The 12120-nt window shown below is 53.6% G+C and overlaps 1 protein-coding gene across 1 annotated transcript; it reads right to left on the minus strand.

Moving 5' to 3' along the window:
• Positions 1 to 3187: 3187 nt before the first annotated feature.
• Positions 3188 to 8942, minus strand: RAB5IF (RAB5 interacting factor). Its single transcript, XM_063172096.1, has 4 exons — positions 8814 to 8942; positions 7353 to 7456; positions 5466 to 5595; positions 3188 to 4906 (listed from the first exon to the last, which is right to left on the minus strand). The coding sequence occupies exons 1-4, from the start codon at positions 8940 to 8942 to the stop codon at positions 4865 to 4867; spliced, it is 405 nt and encodes a 134-aa protein (XP_063028166.1). The 3' UTR covers positions 3188 to 4864.
• Between the last annotated feature and the right edge of the window lie 3178 nt (positions 8943 to 12120).

The following is a 12120-nucleotide window of genomic DNA, read 5'->3' on the forward strand; positions in this document are numbered from 1 at the left end:
GATGCTGTGACATTGCCGCCGAGCGGGCGGGTTTCTGCTCTGCCTTCCATCGCTGCCTGCTCTGTGGCTTGTGGCCCTCTGGGATGAGAGCGGGACACCGCTGCAGCACAGGGGTTTGGGTGCCCTTTGCAGGTGCAGCTGGCCAGGCTCACCTGGCACTGGCGGCTCCTGGCTCCAGCAGCACCAGCACAGGTATCAGGAGGGGCTGAGGCTACTGGGCAGCACGGGGAGCCAGCACAAAGCCAGGGGGAACCCAAATGGGGGCACAGGGCCAGCTATGCCTGGGGCAGGCCTGAGCTGTGCTTACCAACAGCTCTCCCATTTGGCAGAGTTGTGGTGGACTTACATGCCTTGAGGGGCCTGGATTACATGGATGTTTCTGAGATCAAATTGGCTGAAACATTTAAATTTTCCCTTGCGCTTCTTCCAGAGATTGACCTAAAAACCACCAGTAAAATAACTGTAAGATGGAAGATGTTTTTCTCTGTGGTCCAAGTTTGTGTAAATTCCTTATCCCTGCAACAACACTGGCCTCTCTCGACTTGGCACAACAAACTTGTCTCTGGCTGCCAGATCTGAAAAATCCATCTAGTGCCCCAATGTGTCCTGGACATCTGTTGTTTTGGGAGGCAGAGCATGTGAAGTGCTGTTTGGATCTGGGGAGGTCACCTGACAGGTACGTGTCCTACTTTCTCATCCTCCAATGAGCCAGCTAATCCCCTGCATGAGCAGCTCCACTGGCTCGGTGCTTCTCAACGCAGGGATTTGTAAATCTTCCTTTGCTGAGGCACTGGCAAGGTTTTGGTTGTGCCTCCAGCAGCCTGAGGGCATCATGACCATTGCCAGATATAGTAAATAAATTAGTAGGAATAGGGACAGGAGTAGGATAGTTTGGCTTTTGCAAACCAGTCTCAGTCTGCTCCACTTTCAGGCATCTGTCCAGTCTCCCCATCCCCAGCAGCTGGAGGGGTTTCTTCCCCACCACTGCATCTTCAACAAGGCCAGGAGCTATGTCCATACTGCATCCTCTTCCACCCACTGCCTGGCAGAGGATCAACCCACCAGCCCAGCCTCTGCCTCTCTGGTGTTTAAGACAAGCCCAAAGCAATTGGCTGTGGCAGGAGCAGCCACCTCAGCCCCTCTGCCACCCCCTTGTGTCACGGCTGGCTCCAGCCTGACCAGGCCCTGGGGCTGTGGTGGGGCAGAAGGTCAGAGCCCCGGTCAGGGAAGGTTAATGTGGCTCTGTCCTACCACAGGTCAGATCCCACAGGCTCTGGAAGGAGCCACGCTGGGGGACAGTGGAGTTGCTCCTCAGAGCTGTGGGTCAGCAGTTGGGGACTCTCCCTGAGAGCTCCTTGAGGCTGAGAGCCCTCAGCTCATTGCATAGGGATTGTGCATTCCAGGGGACCCTTCTGAAATCTTGAGAATTCCTTCAGTCAGGTGGTTCCAATTCTACTTCACAGCACGAATCTGTATTCATCTGTTGGCTGAGGTTTAATTGGTTTATCTAGTTTAATTGGTTTATAAAAGAAGTTTATTTGAATATAGTCTCAGTGTTACATGCTTTGTGACACCTGTGGGCAGGTGAAAGCCAACAGCTGTGAGCAATCTTTGCAAGCTTGGAAATTGACCTGGGGAGCTGCAGAGATGGTGACACCCCATGGAGAGGACAGAGGCTGCTTGGGGGGTGCTGCCACCCCAACAGGCACTGCTCAGTGCAGGTCTAGCTGGGCTCTGACAGCTGGGATTGGCAGGACTAGGGATGCCTGGGGGCACAGCCACCCTCCAACACCCCTTGGCACCCACCCCGGTTTTCTCCCTTTAACACCCACAGTAACTTGCATTAATTTCAGCACATTATGTGCCTGGAGGCCAAGGACACCAGAAACTCCTTTACCAGTTCCACCACACAGAACACTTGCTGCTCACCTCTCAACAAGGTTAGGCCAGGGGATCTCTCTCTCCTGCCAGGGACTGGTGCTCTTTGCTGGAAGCCAAGGTGATGTTCTGCAGGTCTGCAGCTTGGCAGGGAGCTGCACTGTGGGCAGTGCAGCCTGTGCAGCCTGTGTGTCAGCTCCATGAGGGTACAGCTGCTGCTGGAAGTGTGTCCCAGCAGCTGGGGCTCCCACAGCCCAGCTCCATGAGGGTACAGCTGCTGCTGGAAGTGTGTCCCAGCAGCTGGGGCTCCCACAGCCCAGCTCTGCAGAGCAGGAAGGACATTGTTCTCCCCGAGCTGAGGCTCTGTGATAGCACTGAGCCCCACCAGCCACTGGCTCTTTCCCACCAAGGAGTGCAGAGTAAACTCATTGTGCCAGTGCAGAAATGAGGGCAGGGGTGCTGCCCAGGCCCTGCTCTCCTGCAGCATTCCCTGCTCCTGTCAGCCAAGGCTCTCCTGTCCTCCCAGCACCAAACCGTGCTCTCTGCTACACCATTCCTGTGTCAGCCTCTCAAATCTCTGCAAGTGCTCCCTGTATTTACAGTTCTCATCGTTTGCAAGATGCTCAGCTCCCTTCTGCTGGCTGCCACATTGCCTTGAGCATAAAATGAACTCCCTCCTTCATGAGCAGGCACCAAAGATTTAGTTCTCCTGCTGACCAGCATAGGGGATACCAGCTCCTAGCCCCTGAGGCACCCCTTAAAACAGGAACCTGAAGAGAGAAAAGCCTGCAGCTGGGCAACAGCAATCAGTAAATTCTTTACAAGGAGCCTTAGAGATACCAGAGGCCAATGTCTGTTCATGGTCATGATCCTCCTTGGCTCAGGTTCAGCTTCCAGCCCCAGGAACTGCACTGAGCTGTCCAAGGAGCTGAGCTGGGGGGAGCACAGCAAGCAAGGACTAGAGCAGAGGGTCAGGGAAGCAGCTCTGCACTCTCTCTGCACACTGTGCAGCAGTGCTCCAGGTCCTGCTCCAGAGCACACCTGAGCACTCTGGAGGGAGCACTGGCTCAGTGTCACAGGGCAGGGACAGTCACTAAAAGAACAGCTTGAACAGGCAACATGGCTCAGCCTGCTTAGCTGAAGCATGGATCTAAGCATTAGCTGCCACTGCAAATGCTTCTGGCCTCTTCTCAAAGTGCAGCACAAGAGATCTAAGAATCTCAAAAACTTTACCAAAAAATCAAACTCTGAAAGCAATCCCACACTCCCACCATTTTACAAAACATCAAAGACCAGAGGACACAGAAGCTGCACAGTGGATTATTCAGGCAACATTTATTGGAGCATTTCAAGTATACAATGGTTTTACTGATGGCTGTAAGCAGCTAAGATGCAGACAGATGCCAGCAGGAAAGGGTGACCTAGACTAGCAGGTTATGTAATTCTCATAGAAAGTTAATGATTTCAGCTGATAGGAGAGGAAGAGAAAGTAGCAGACTAAAAGTTTGGGCAAGTCTGGGGATAGGGAGGAGAAAATAAAGAAGTTTTTTTGAGATAATTTACTTAAATTGGCCACTCACAAGTAGCAGAAGCTGTCTGCTATTGCACTCTTCCCTTGGCATCCCAAGGACCTAAAATAACCAGGGCTGTTTCTTCCCCAGAACAGACAGGTTTTCCCTGGTAAGAACGGAGGCTCGCCCAGGCTCAGCACTTGGAGATTGAGATCCCTGCCTTTGCACTCCCAGTGAGAGCCAGGCTGTGGCACTTCCACCAGAGAGGAGGCAATGCAGGCTTGCAGCAAGAGCACACTAAACTACCAACCCCTCACTATAAGGCAGCGTTAGGTCAGGACTCTTTTTGGGTGCCTGAGCTGTTTAGAGAAGCAAGGACCACATGGCAACAAGACTACAAGGTCCTGTGACAAGAACAAGGACTGTGCGTGTTTCCCAAGAACTATTTCTGAAAGACACATTCTTAAAAAGTACCTTAAAGCAGAGACTCCCCACTGATGCACAAAAAGGGCATGACTAGGGAGGGACTGAGCTGTGAAGTGATCAAGCACCTCCCAAACCACAGGTTGCATACTCTGCCCAGTTTGCAAGTTGGTACTTCTGCATTTAAGATAATAGCTGCCTCGATTGTGTTTTAGTGCCCTGCATTTATGAACAAAGAGCAGTTGAATTCAAGAGCTGAAAACCAAATTGAAACACTAACATTTAACAGGGTATCTCCAGAATGACTCCTTCGAGACTACGAAGCTCTGAGGTATGTGATGGCAACTTGGTAGTCAGGCTGGCAGAGTGCAGTGGAGCTTCTGAGCCTCCTGAATACATCTTGGTTCACCAAAGAACCTAGCAAAATCACTTAAAAATTCATCTTCAGCAAAAAGCATTTAAAAATTCAGATCAACAACCGATTTGCAAGTAAAATAAAACAAAAAAAAAATTAGAAATGGTAACAACACAGTCTGTTTAATCAAGTCAGATCTGGTTACTACAAAAACATGCTAAGGACAGCCACCAGCTCATGTCCTGGGTGCTGCTGTGCCTTCTGCCCATGTACCTACAACTGCTTTTGAAACACTGTTTGTCTAAAGGACAACCATGGAAGACAAGTCAGAGTTTAATGACAGATTTCAAACAGAAGGGCATACATACATTAAATTAACAGATTCAACCTTCGGCACAGGAGTTTGATAAGAGTTACTGGCTAGAGTCACAGAAAGTTCCAAATTTGAACAGTCTTGAACCACTTCCAAAAATTCCAATGGCTTTTTAATAGTTCCAATAATTCACGGGTATATAAAACAGACAAAGGCTTCTCCAGCAGAAGAGTTGGGGCTCCTCCAGGCTACCCAGACCACTGGTACAGAGGAGAGCTGGTTTGACTTCCCCACTTTGCCACCAGTCCACTAAAGACTAGGATTTATTAAAACCTTCTCTTATTTATTGACAACTGATTTACCAGGCAAATGCTGCAGACTGTGTCAATCATAGTGGATGGCAGTATAGAAGATTATCCAGACCACCTGTGGGGAGGAAAGGAAGGGAAAGTTATTTGGATGCCTCTGGAGAGGTGTCAGACACAGCAAACGAGCCTCAGACCCTGCTCTCAACAGGGGACTGAATTCCAGCTTGAGGTGATCTTGGGGAGACCTTAGGATCACCACTTGCCCCAAATGGTGGCATCCAACTTGTCTGCCAGCCTCCCCACATGAAAATCCCACCACAGCCCCTCCAGGGATTTAGAGGCACCAGCTAATCAAGGGCTGTGATCAGATACCTGGGGGAGGGGAGCAAAGGAAAAACAGACACCCAAAGCACCAGTCCAGGTGTAACTAGTTCGAGATGGAATGGAAGGAACTCCACCAGGGAATCTGGGACAGAGGAGGGAGTGGCTGATGCATCCTTTACTACAGAGAAACCCCAGGTGTCAGCACTGTGTTTCACAGGCAGCAATCCCAACCACTGGCACTTGGTGCTAACACATCTGCCTTCTCTCACCACTTCCCCTGCTCTCCTCCCAGCTCTTCAGAAAGTGCACCAACACAATTCACAAATCATCTTAAAGACAGCAAGAGGCATTACCAGAAACAGTGCAAAAGATGTCATGAATCCCTCCTTCGTTAGCTCCCACGTCCCACCATACTCCTCCTCATCTATCTGCTGGAAGCTGCTGAAGTAGAGGTACAGAACACCAGCATTGATCAGGCAGAATCTGCAGAGAGAGGTCAGGAACCATCATTGCAGTGCTACAGGCTGTGGGTATCCCACATGCCATACAGTGAAATACCTTCCATCCACAACAGAGAGGAAGCAAAGAGGAATTCTTTTCCTGCAATGCTTCCCAGGCAGCTCAGACACTGCCTCCAAAGAGCCCCTCCAGGTGAGCTTGCCAGGTTGGGATGAAGTTCACTTGACAAGGCACAACCTACTCCTAGAAGGGCTCAAGAGGCAGAAGTCAAAAGCTGGAAGTATCCTCAGATGTGCAAACCTGCAGGTTCTCCTGTCCTGCAGATTGGCAGCAGCTCTGCCTCCAGAGAGAACCTGAGTGTGCTTCTTGATTCTCAGGCAGCTGAGAGGGAAAACTCTCACCTCCATGATCTCTGTGAGCATGCCAGCACCAAACAGGGAACAAACAAGGGCCACAGAGATTCAGGCTCCAGCACTAGGATTCAGTCTGAGACACCTCAGTGCTCTCCAGTCTGTGCTGAGCAGAGAGAACAAACACAACCTTCTGTTTGCCTGGGGCTGGGACAGGTCCGTGCCCTGCAAGGAAGGCTGTGTGGGAAGGGTGGGATGACCACACACACACACAAAGTGGGTGACCAGCAGCAGGCTGGAGCAGCTGTGTCACTGCACAGCACAGAGAAACCACACACACACTTCCAGAAACTTTTAGTTTTCCACTGTAACCAAATCCTTCCTGATTACATTTAGCACAGGAATGGGCTCAGGTGCCTGAAGGTGCCTTGTCAATTCATGGTGACTAAGTAAGAATAATGAACTGTTCCTGGGGGCACTTCAGATTGAACTGTTTGTTGTAGCTAACCTGGTTCCTGCTGCAGCATCACCCCTCCCCTTTCTTGCCAAAACCAGAACACTTGGGACGAGGGACAAGATGACAACGGAATTTTGCCTAAGAAAAGCTGTGAGGCTGGAGCTTGACCACTGAGGCCTTGGCTAGGCAGAGATATTTGCAAACAGAGGCTCCCCAGAGCAGATCCAGCATCTTCCCAGAGCAGATGTGCAGAGAGCAGGACTGTGTACCCACCTCTGCTGGCCCTTGAACGCTTCCAGGCACGTGTCAGGCCCAAACAGATTTTCTCTTCATAACTCACTGCAGCCTTCAGACACCTCTGGGGAGGTGAGCTGGCTCCCAGGGATTCCATGCACACACACCCCCTTCAGGCACTGCCTTCCCCACCCCATGGCTCAAAGGGCCGTGTCAGGAAGCCAGGAGTGCTGCTGAGCTCTGCTGGTGCCACTGTGCCTGCTTGGGACCTCCAGCCTCTCATGTTGTGAGCAAATCTTTTCATCTTCTCAGAGCAGCTGTCCCTGACTGCTGACAGAACCTCCTGCTGACAGGGCTCAAAGACCAGGACATGCACACCTTCCCCCCTGGATGCTCCTTCCTGGGTGACCACAGCAGGCACCACACTGCCAGCCCCTCCCACACGTGCAGGACACACTCCAAGGCAATTGAAATGCTAGCTCCCTTCTTCTGCCATTGCCCCTTTTAATAGCAAAACAAATAACAGTGTTTAGAAGTATTAATCAGGCTGAGGAGAAAGAGACTGCTGGCCATGTTATGATTTGGGTGAATTTCATGCTAACCACAGCCTGGCTGTGAGACCCAGAGCAGGCAGAGCCTGCCTTTAGCCAGCCCCCTGCTCACAGCACAGCCTCAAATGGGCTCCCAGGCCAGCCCAAACGTGCAAACACACACCAGACAGAAAAGGAAATGAACCTCACACTGCTATTCCCACGAATCCCTTCAGTGGAACCACTCCCCAGATGATTCCCAGAATAACTGCGATGATCTGCCGGAACCAGTAGATCACATCTAAAAACTCGTCCTGAGGAGACAAAGCACAAGAAAAATGTTGGCATTTATTCCATTTCTTTTTTTTAAAGCACCACACAATTAACAGGTGAAAATTCAGCATACAGAACACTTAGTTCTCCACTCAGAGTATAAAATATTGCACTCAGAACAGATAAAGCAGCTTGAGGCATTGTGCACCCTGGACTCCTCTGCTTCCACATTAAACACACAGCTCTGCCCTCCCATGGGCCAACTGCAGAGGCCAACAAGTCTCTAGTCCCCTTATTTACTAAAGGAGCAATAATAATCCCCTGGAATAAAAGTTTAAAGAACTGTTTATGCTTCGAGAGTGCTCTACTCACACTGGCCCAGTCCCTCCTGCACCCAAGAGCTTTTGGGGCTCAGGGCAGCTCCAAAGCACAGCTGTACCTCACCGGTGCCATGAGAGCTCTGTGCTTCCTGAGCAGCAGGGCTCTGCTCATCCCTCTGTCCAAGGGCCACACTCCTGTAGCTACTGTAGCCTAGCAGCACGGCTCACACTTCAATAAGCGTCACTTCAGCTCACATCTCTTTTCCCAGCCTCCCCAGAACTGGGATTGTCCCAGCATCCCCCCAAACACCAAAGCCTCTGTGATCCCCCCAAGCCTGTGGCATGTGCCAGCTGTTCAGCTCCGCATAGAAGACGGGAATCCATGTAAGACACAGACATCTCTTCTGGTCACTGCACTGGACAGGCAGCTCAGCCTTCAGTTCGCCTCCTACTGAATCAAAACATTGGCACAGCCGTCCCTGCTCCCCTGCTGACTCTGAAATTCCAGCTCCATGTGCCAGAGGCGAGGGGGCAGGGACACACGAGCCCCAGGTAAGGAAAAAGCGACTCAGATTGCTGTCTGAGCCCCAGGGAAACAGCGAGCCCCTTCCCCAGGCCGAAAGCAAAGGCAGCAGCGGGGAGCAGAGGCCGAACCCGCGCAGTGTGCCCGGGCACGGGACAGGCACCGCAGGGGCACACGGGCACGGGGAAACCTCGGAAAGCTCCGGCTGCTGCCCTCGAACCACACGAGGGACATTTTTATTGTATCCGAGCAGTGGGTTAAACCACAAGCCGATAGTAACGGAGGTGTCTCAACACCGTGTTTCCCTTGGCTCCACGCCCAAAGAGCAAAGAGCCGTGTGCCGGCACGGGGGATCGGCGAACACGGCTGCGCTCCGCGAGCACTCCCCGCACAGCCGCCCCCGGGCTGCGGGCACGGCCCCAGCCCCGGCACCGCCTCAGCCCGCAGGTCCCCACACGGGCTTCAGCCGTGCTCGGGAACGGCGGCTCCTCCGGCACCCCGCGGGTGCGCCCCCCCCCCTCAGGGCCCCCTCCGGTCCCGCCGCCCCGGTCCCACCTTGTCGTGCCAGGCGGAGTCGCTGCGCAGCGCTTTGCCCCACACGGAGCCGCGCCCGGCCGCGCCGCCGTTGGCCACCGCGTGGTGCTGCGGGTGCGGCGGCTCGTCCCGGCGCCGCCCGCCGCTCATCCCGCTCCGCCGGGATCCGCCGGGATCCTGCGCCGGGATCCGCCCGCCCGGCCCGGAACCGGCCCGGCCCGCGCGCGCCGCCAATCGCCGCGCGGCCCCGCCGCACGTGACACGGGCGGGGCTGCCCCTACGGCGGCCGGGAGGGGAGGGGAGGGAAGGGAAATCCAAGTCAAGTCTTGGCCTGGCTGGGAGGGGCGCAGCCCTTGGCAGCCCTGCAGGGTCACCGAGCCCTCAAACAGGCCGCCATGGGGGTCCCGGTGCTCAGCCAGGCTGAGGGGCTCCACAGGGCTTGGGTGTATCTGTTGGATGCACAGGGTCATGCAGCTCCTTACCTGGTTATTCAGCTGACCTCAGAGCAGCTGAACGTGTGGGGGCTGTGGGGAGAGTCATCACTGGTGCAGCCGTACAGATTTGTCGCTTTTTCGTGTCCTTGCCTTGCAAGAACAGAGGCACTCAGGCCAGTTGCACTCCTGGGGAAGCACACAGGAATTACTCCTGCATGCGGTGGGCAGGGTGTGCTCGGCTCTCTCTCTGTAACCTCCTCAGCATGGATTGTGTGGGTAGAGAGGGGCCTCAGTGACAATATTCCATATTCCAGCTGTCCCTGGCAGCTGAGTGGTGCTGCTGGGGCCATGTGGGCACTGCTGGAAGCCCTGGATCCTGTGGGGATCCTTAGTGAGCCCTGGATCCTGTGGGGATCCTCACTGAACCCTGGATCCTGTGGGGATCCTCACTGAGCCCTGGATCCTGTGGGGATCCTCAGTGAGCCCTGTGTGGAGCCGTTCCTCCCTCCCCTGCTGTGCCCATCCCCCTGGCACAGGCACACCATGAGCCCTGCTGCTCCTTTCTCCCAGTAACAAGCCCCATGCTTGAGGTGCTGCATTTCTTGTTGTCCCACAGCCTGCAAACTCGATGTGCTGAGCATCTCCAGAGCCTGCCTGCAGCTCCAAAGGCTCCAGCAGCAGCTGCTTTGCTGCCAGCAGGGCCTGGAGGCCGTGGGTGCAGGCTGACCCTGTGTGGGGTCCTTGTCCCAGAGCTCTGATCACTTCCAGCTGGGGAGTGCAATTTAAATACAGATTATGCAATATTCTAATGGGCTTGTGGAGAAATATCTTGCCCTGCTCCTGCAAGGCCATCAGGCCCTGATCACCTCCAGCCCCTTGAGCATTTGCCAGAAGCCAGGGGCTGCTCCAAACCAGGGCAGCATGGCCAGGGAGGGGCCAGTGTGGGGTCATGGCTGTGTCTTTGGCAGCTCCTTTGCCTCTGACCCCCACGGCAGGGCCAGGCCAGACGTGTCCTGGCTCCAGCCCTGCTCCCCAGACACTCCTCAGGTGCTTGGGGAGAGTGGAAACAGTGTCCCTGTCCCTATCCCTGTCCCTATCCCTGTCCCTGTCCCCACTTCACAGGGATGGAAATGCCTGCTTGGTGATGATGACACCTGGGTGAGGGAACTGACCTAAAATTCACACTCTTTAAAAAAACGGCTTGTTTTACTCCATTTCCATTGCCTGATGCTGAGAGAGAGAGAAGCAATTTGAATTTGGGCTTGAAAGAGCCAGAGGGAGACAGGAGAGGTGCCAGAGGGCACAGACAGGCCCTGGTAAGGGATGTGTGTGGCAGGTACATGGAAGCAGGGACAAAGGATGACATGGGCAGCCCTGGGCACAGGCAGGGAAGGCAGGAAGGGCTGCAGGGGTTGCAAAGCTGCAGGAGCTGCCGTGTGCCTGCAGCCCCCTCCAGCAGCTCCTGCCCAGGGAATGCAGAGCTCAGTGAGGGATGCAGCCACCCCCTGCTCCTGCGGGGCTCCTGGGAACACCTGGGCCCTGCTGGGGCTGGGAAAACTCTGGGACCAGCCACGGGGTGGCAGCTCAGGCTGCCTGACTCCCGACTGGGGTTTCTGTGGTGTTCTTTTCTTCTTCTTTTTTTTTTTTTTTTTTCTTCCTTTTTTTTTTAAATTTTTATTTTGTGTGTGTGTTTCCCCCCCTCTTTTCTTATATTTTTTATTAAAAAGGCAAACCTTCTGTGGCCTCCCTGTCCAGCTCACGAGCATGGCAAAGGTTCTGTGCTTTCCCTGGCTTGTCTCCACCCTGGCATAGCATCCAGCAGCGTTTCCAACTCTACTCCTGCATTCTGCTGGCTTCTGAGCCCACAGCCTGTCCTTCGGAGGGGCTGCAGACAGCATCCCTGCTTCCAGCCAAGGGTCAGGAAGCTCTGTGGCTCCCCAGGGGAGGCAATGCCCCTGCAGAGTTCATCCAAGCAGCACAGGGACACGGGAGGATGTCCCCAAGTCAGGCAGAGCAGGTCACAGCCTTCCGAGCCAGTGGGAGCCAGCTCCGTGGCTGGGGCAGGGTCTGGCCAGCCTGCCAGAGGGCACAGCCACTGCTTTTATATCAGGGCTGAAACAGGTTTTTTTTGGCTTTTTAGCTGTTGTTTGCAGTGATGCCCTGCAGGAGAATGGCAGCTGAAGATTAATTTGTGCCACTGCTCATTTCTGTTCATCTGTGCTGCTGCAAGTGCAGCCTGTGTGCTCCCTGCTGTCCCCTCTGATCAGGGTCTGGTCCTCAGCCTCAGGTTCCCACATCTCCATGGGCAGTGATGGAATTCCCGGGAATGCTGAAGCTGGGCAGTCCTGCTCCTGCTTCTGTCGCAGACATCTTTTATGAAAAATCCTTTCCTTAGGATTTTTCCTCTTGAGAAGCCGAGAGGCTTCAAGAACAAAATGTAAACAATGGTTATCTGCTGCTGTGGAATGCAACAGGTAGATCTTTGATTAGCTCATGCAGTTGTTTCTAATTAATGGCCAATCACAGCCCAGCTGGCTCAGACAGAGAGTCTGAGACACAAGCTTTTGTTATCATTCTTTTCTTTCTATTCTTAGCTAGCCTTCTGATGAAGTTTTTTCTTCTGTTCTTTTAGTATAGTTTTAATATAATATATATCATAAAATAATGAATCAGCCTTCTGAAACATGGAGTCAGATCCTGTCCCTTCCCTCATCCTCAGACCCCTGTGAACACTGCCACAGCTGCCCACTCAGGGCTGAGTCCCCAGGAGAACAATCCCTCTCAGAAGTACTCCTTGGGTCTCCCTCTTGCACCTTCCTGCTCCTCTGCAGGTTCAATTCTGGCACCCCACAACACAGAGATAAACCTCCTCTGGGATGATGTCTGGAGGGGCC

Source organism: Melospiza melodia, chromosome 19 (assembly GCF_035770615.1).
Source record: "Melospiza melodia melodia isolate bMelMel2 chromosome 19, bMelMel2.pri, whole genome shotgun sequence".
Classification (NCBI taxonomy): Eukaryota; Metazoa; Chordata; class Aves; order Passeriformes; family Passerellidae; genus Melospiza; species Melospiza melodia.

Coding starts and splice junctions, on each gene's coding strand:
- RAB5IF (XM_063172096.1), bottom strand. CDS start 8,942: ATGAGCGGCGGGCGGCGCCGGGACGAGCCGCCGCACCCGCAGCACCAC. Junction 5,596..7,352: donor GGATTCGTGGGAATAGCAGT/GTGAGGTTCATT, acceptor CTCTCTCTGCAG/ATTCTGCCTGATCAATGCTG. Junction 4,907..5,465: donor CATCTTTTGCACTGTTTCTG/GTAATGCCTCTT, acceptor TCCTCCCCACAG/GTGGTCTGGATAATCTTCTA.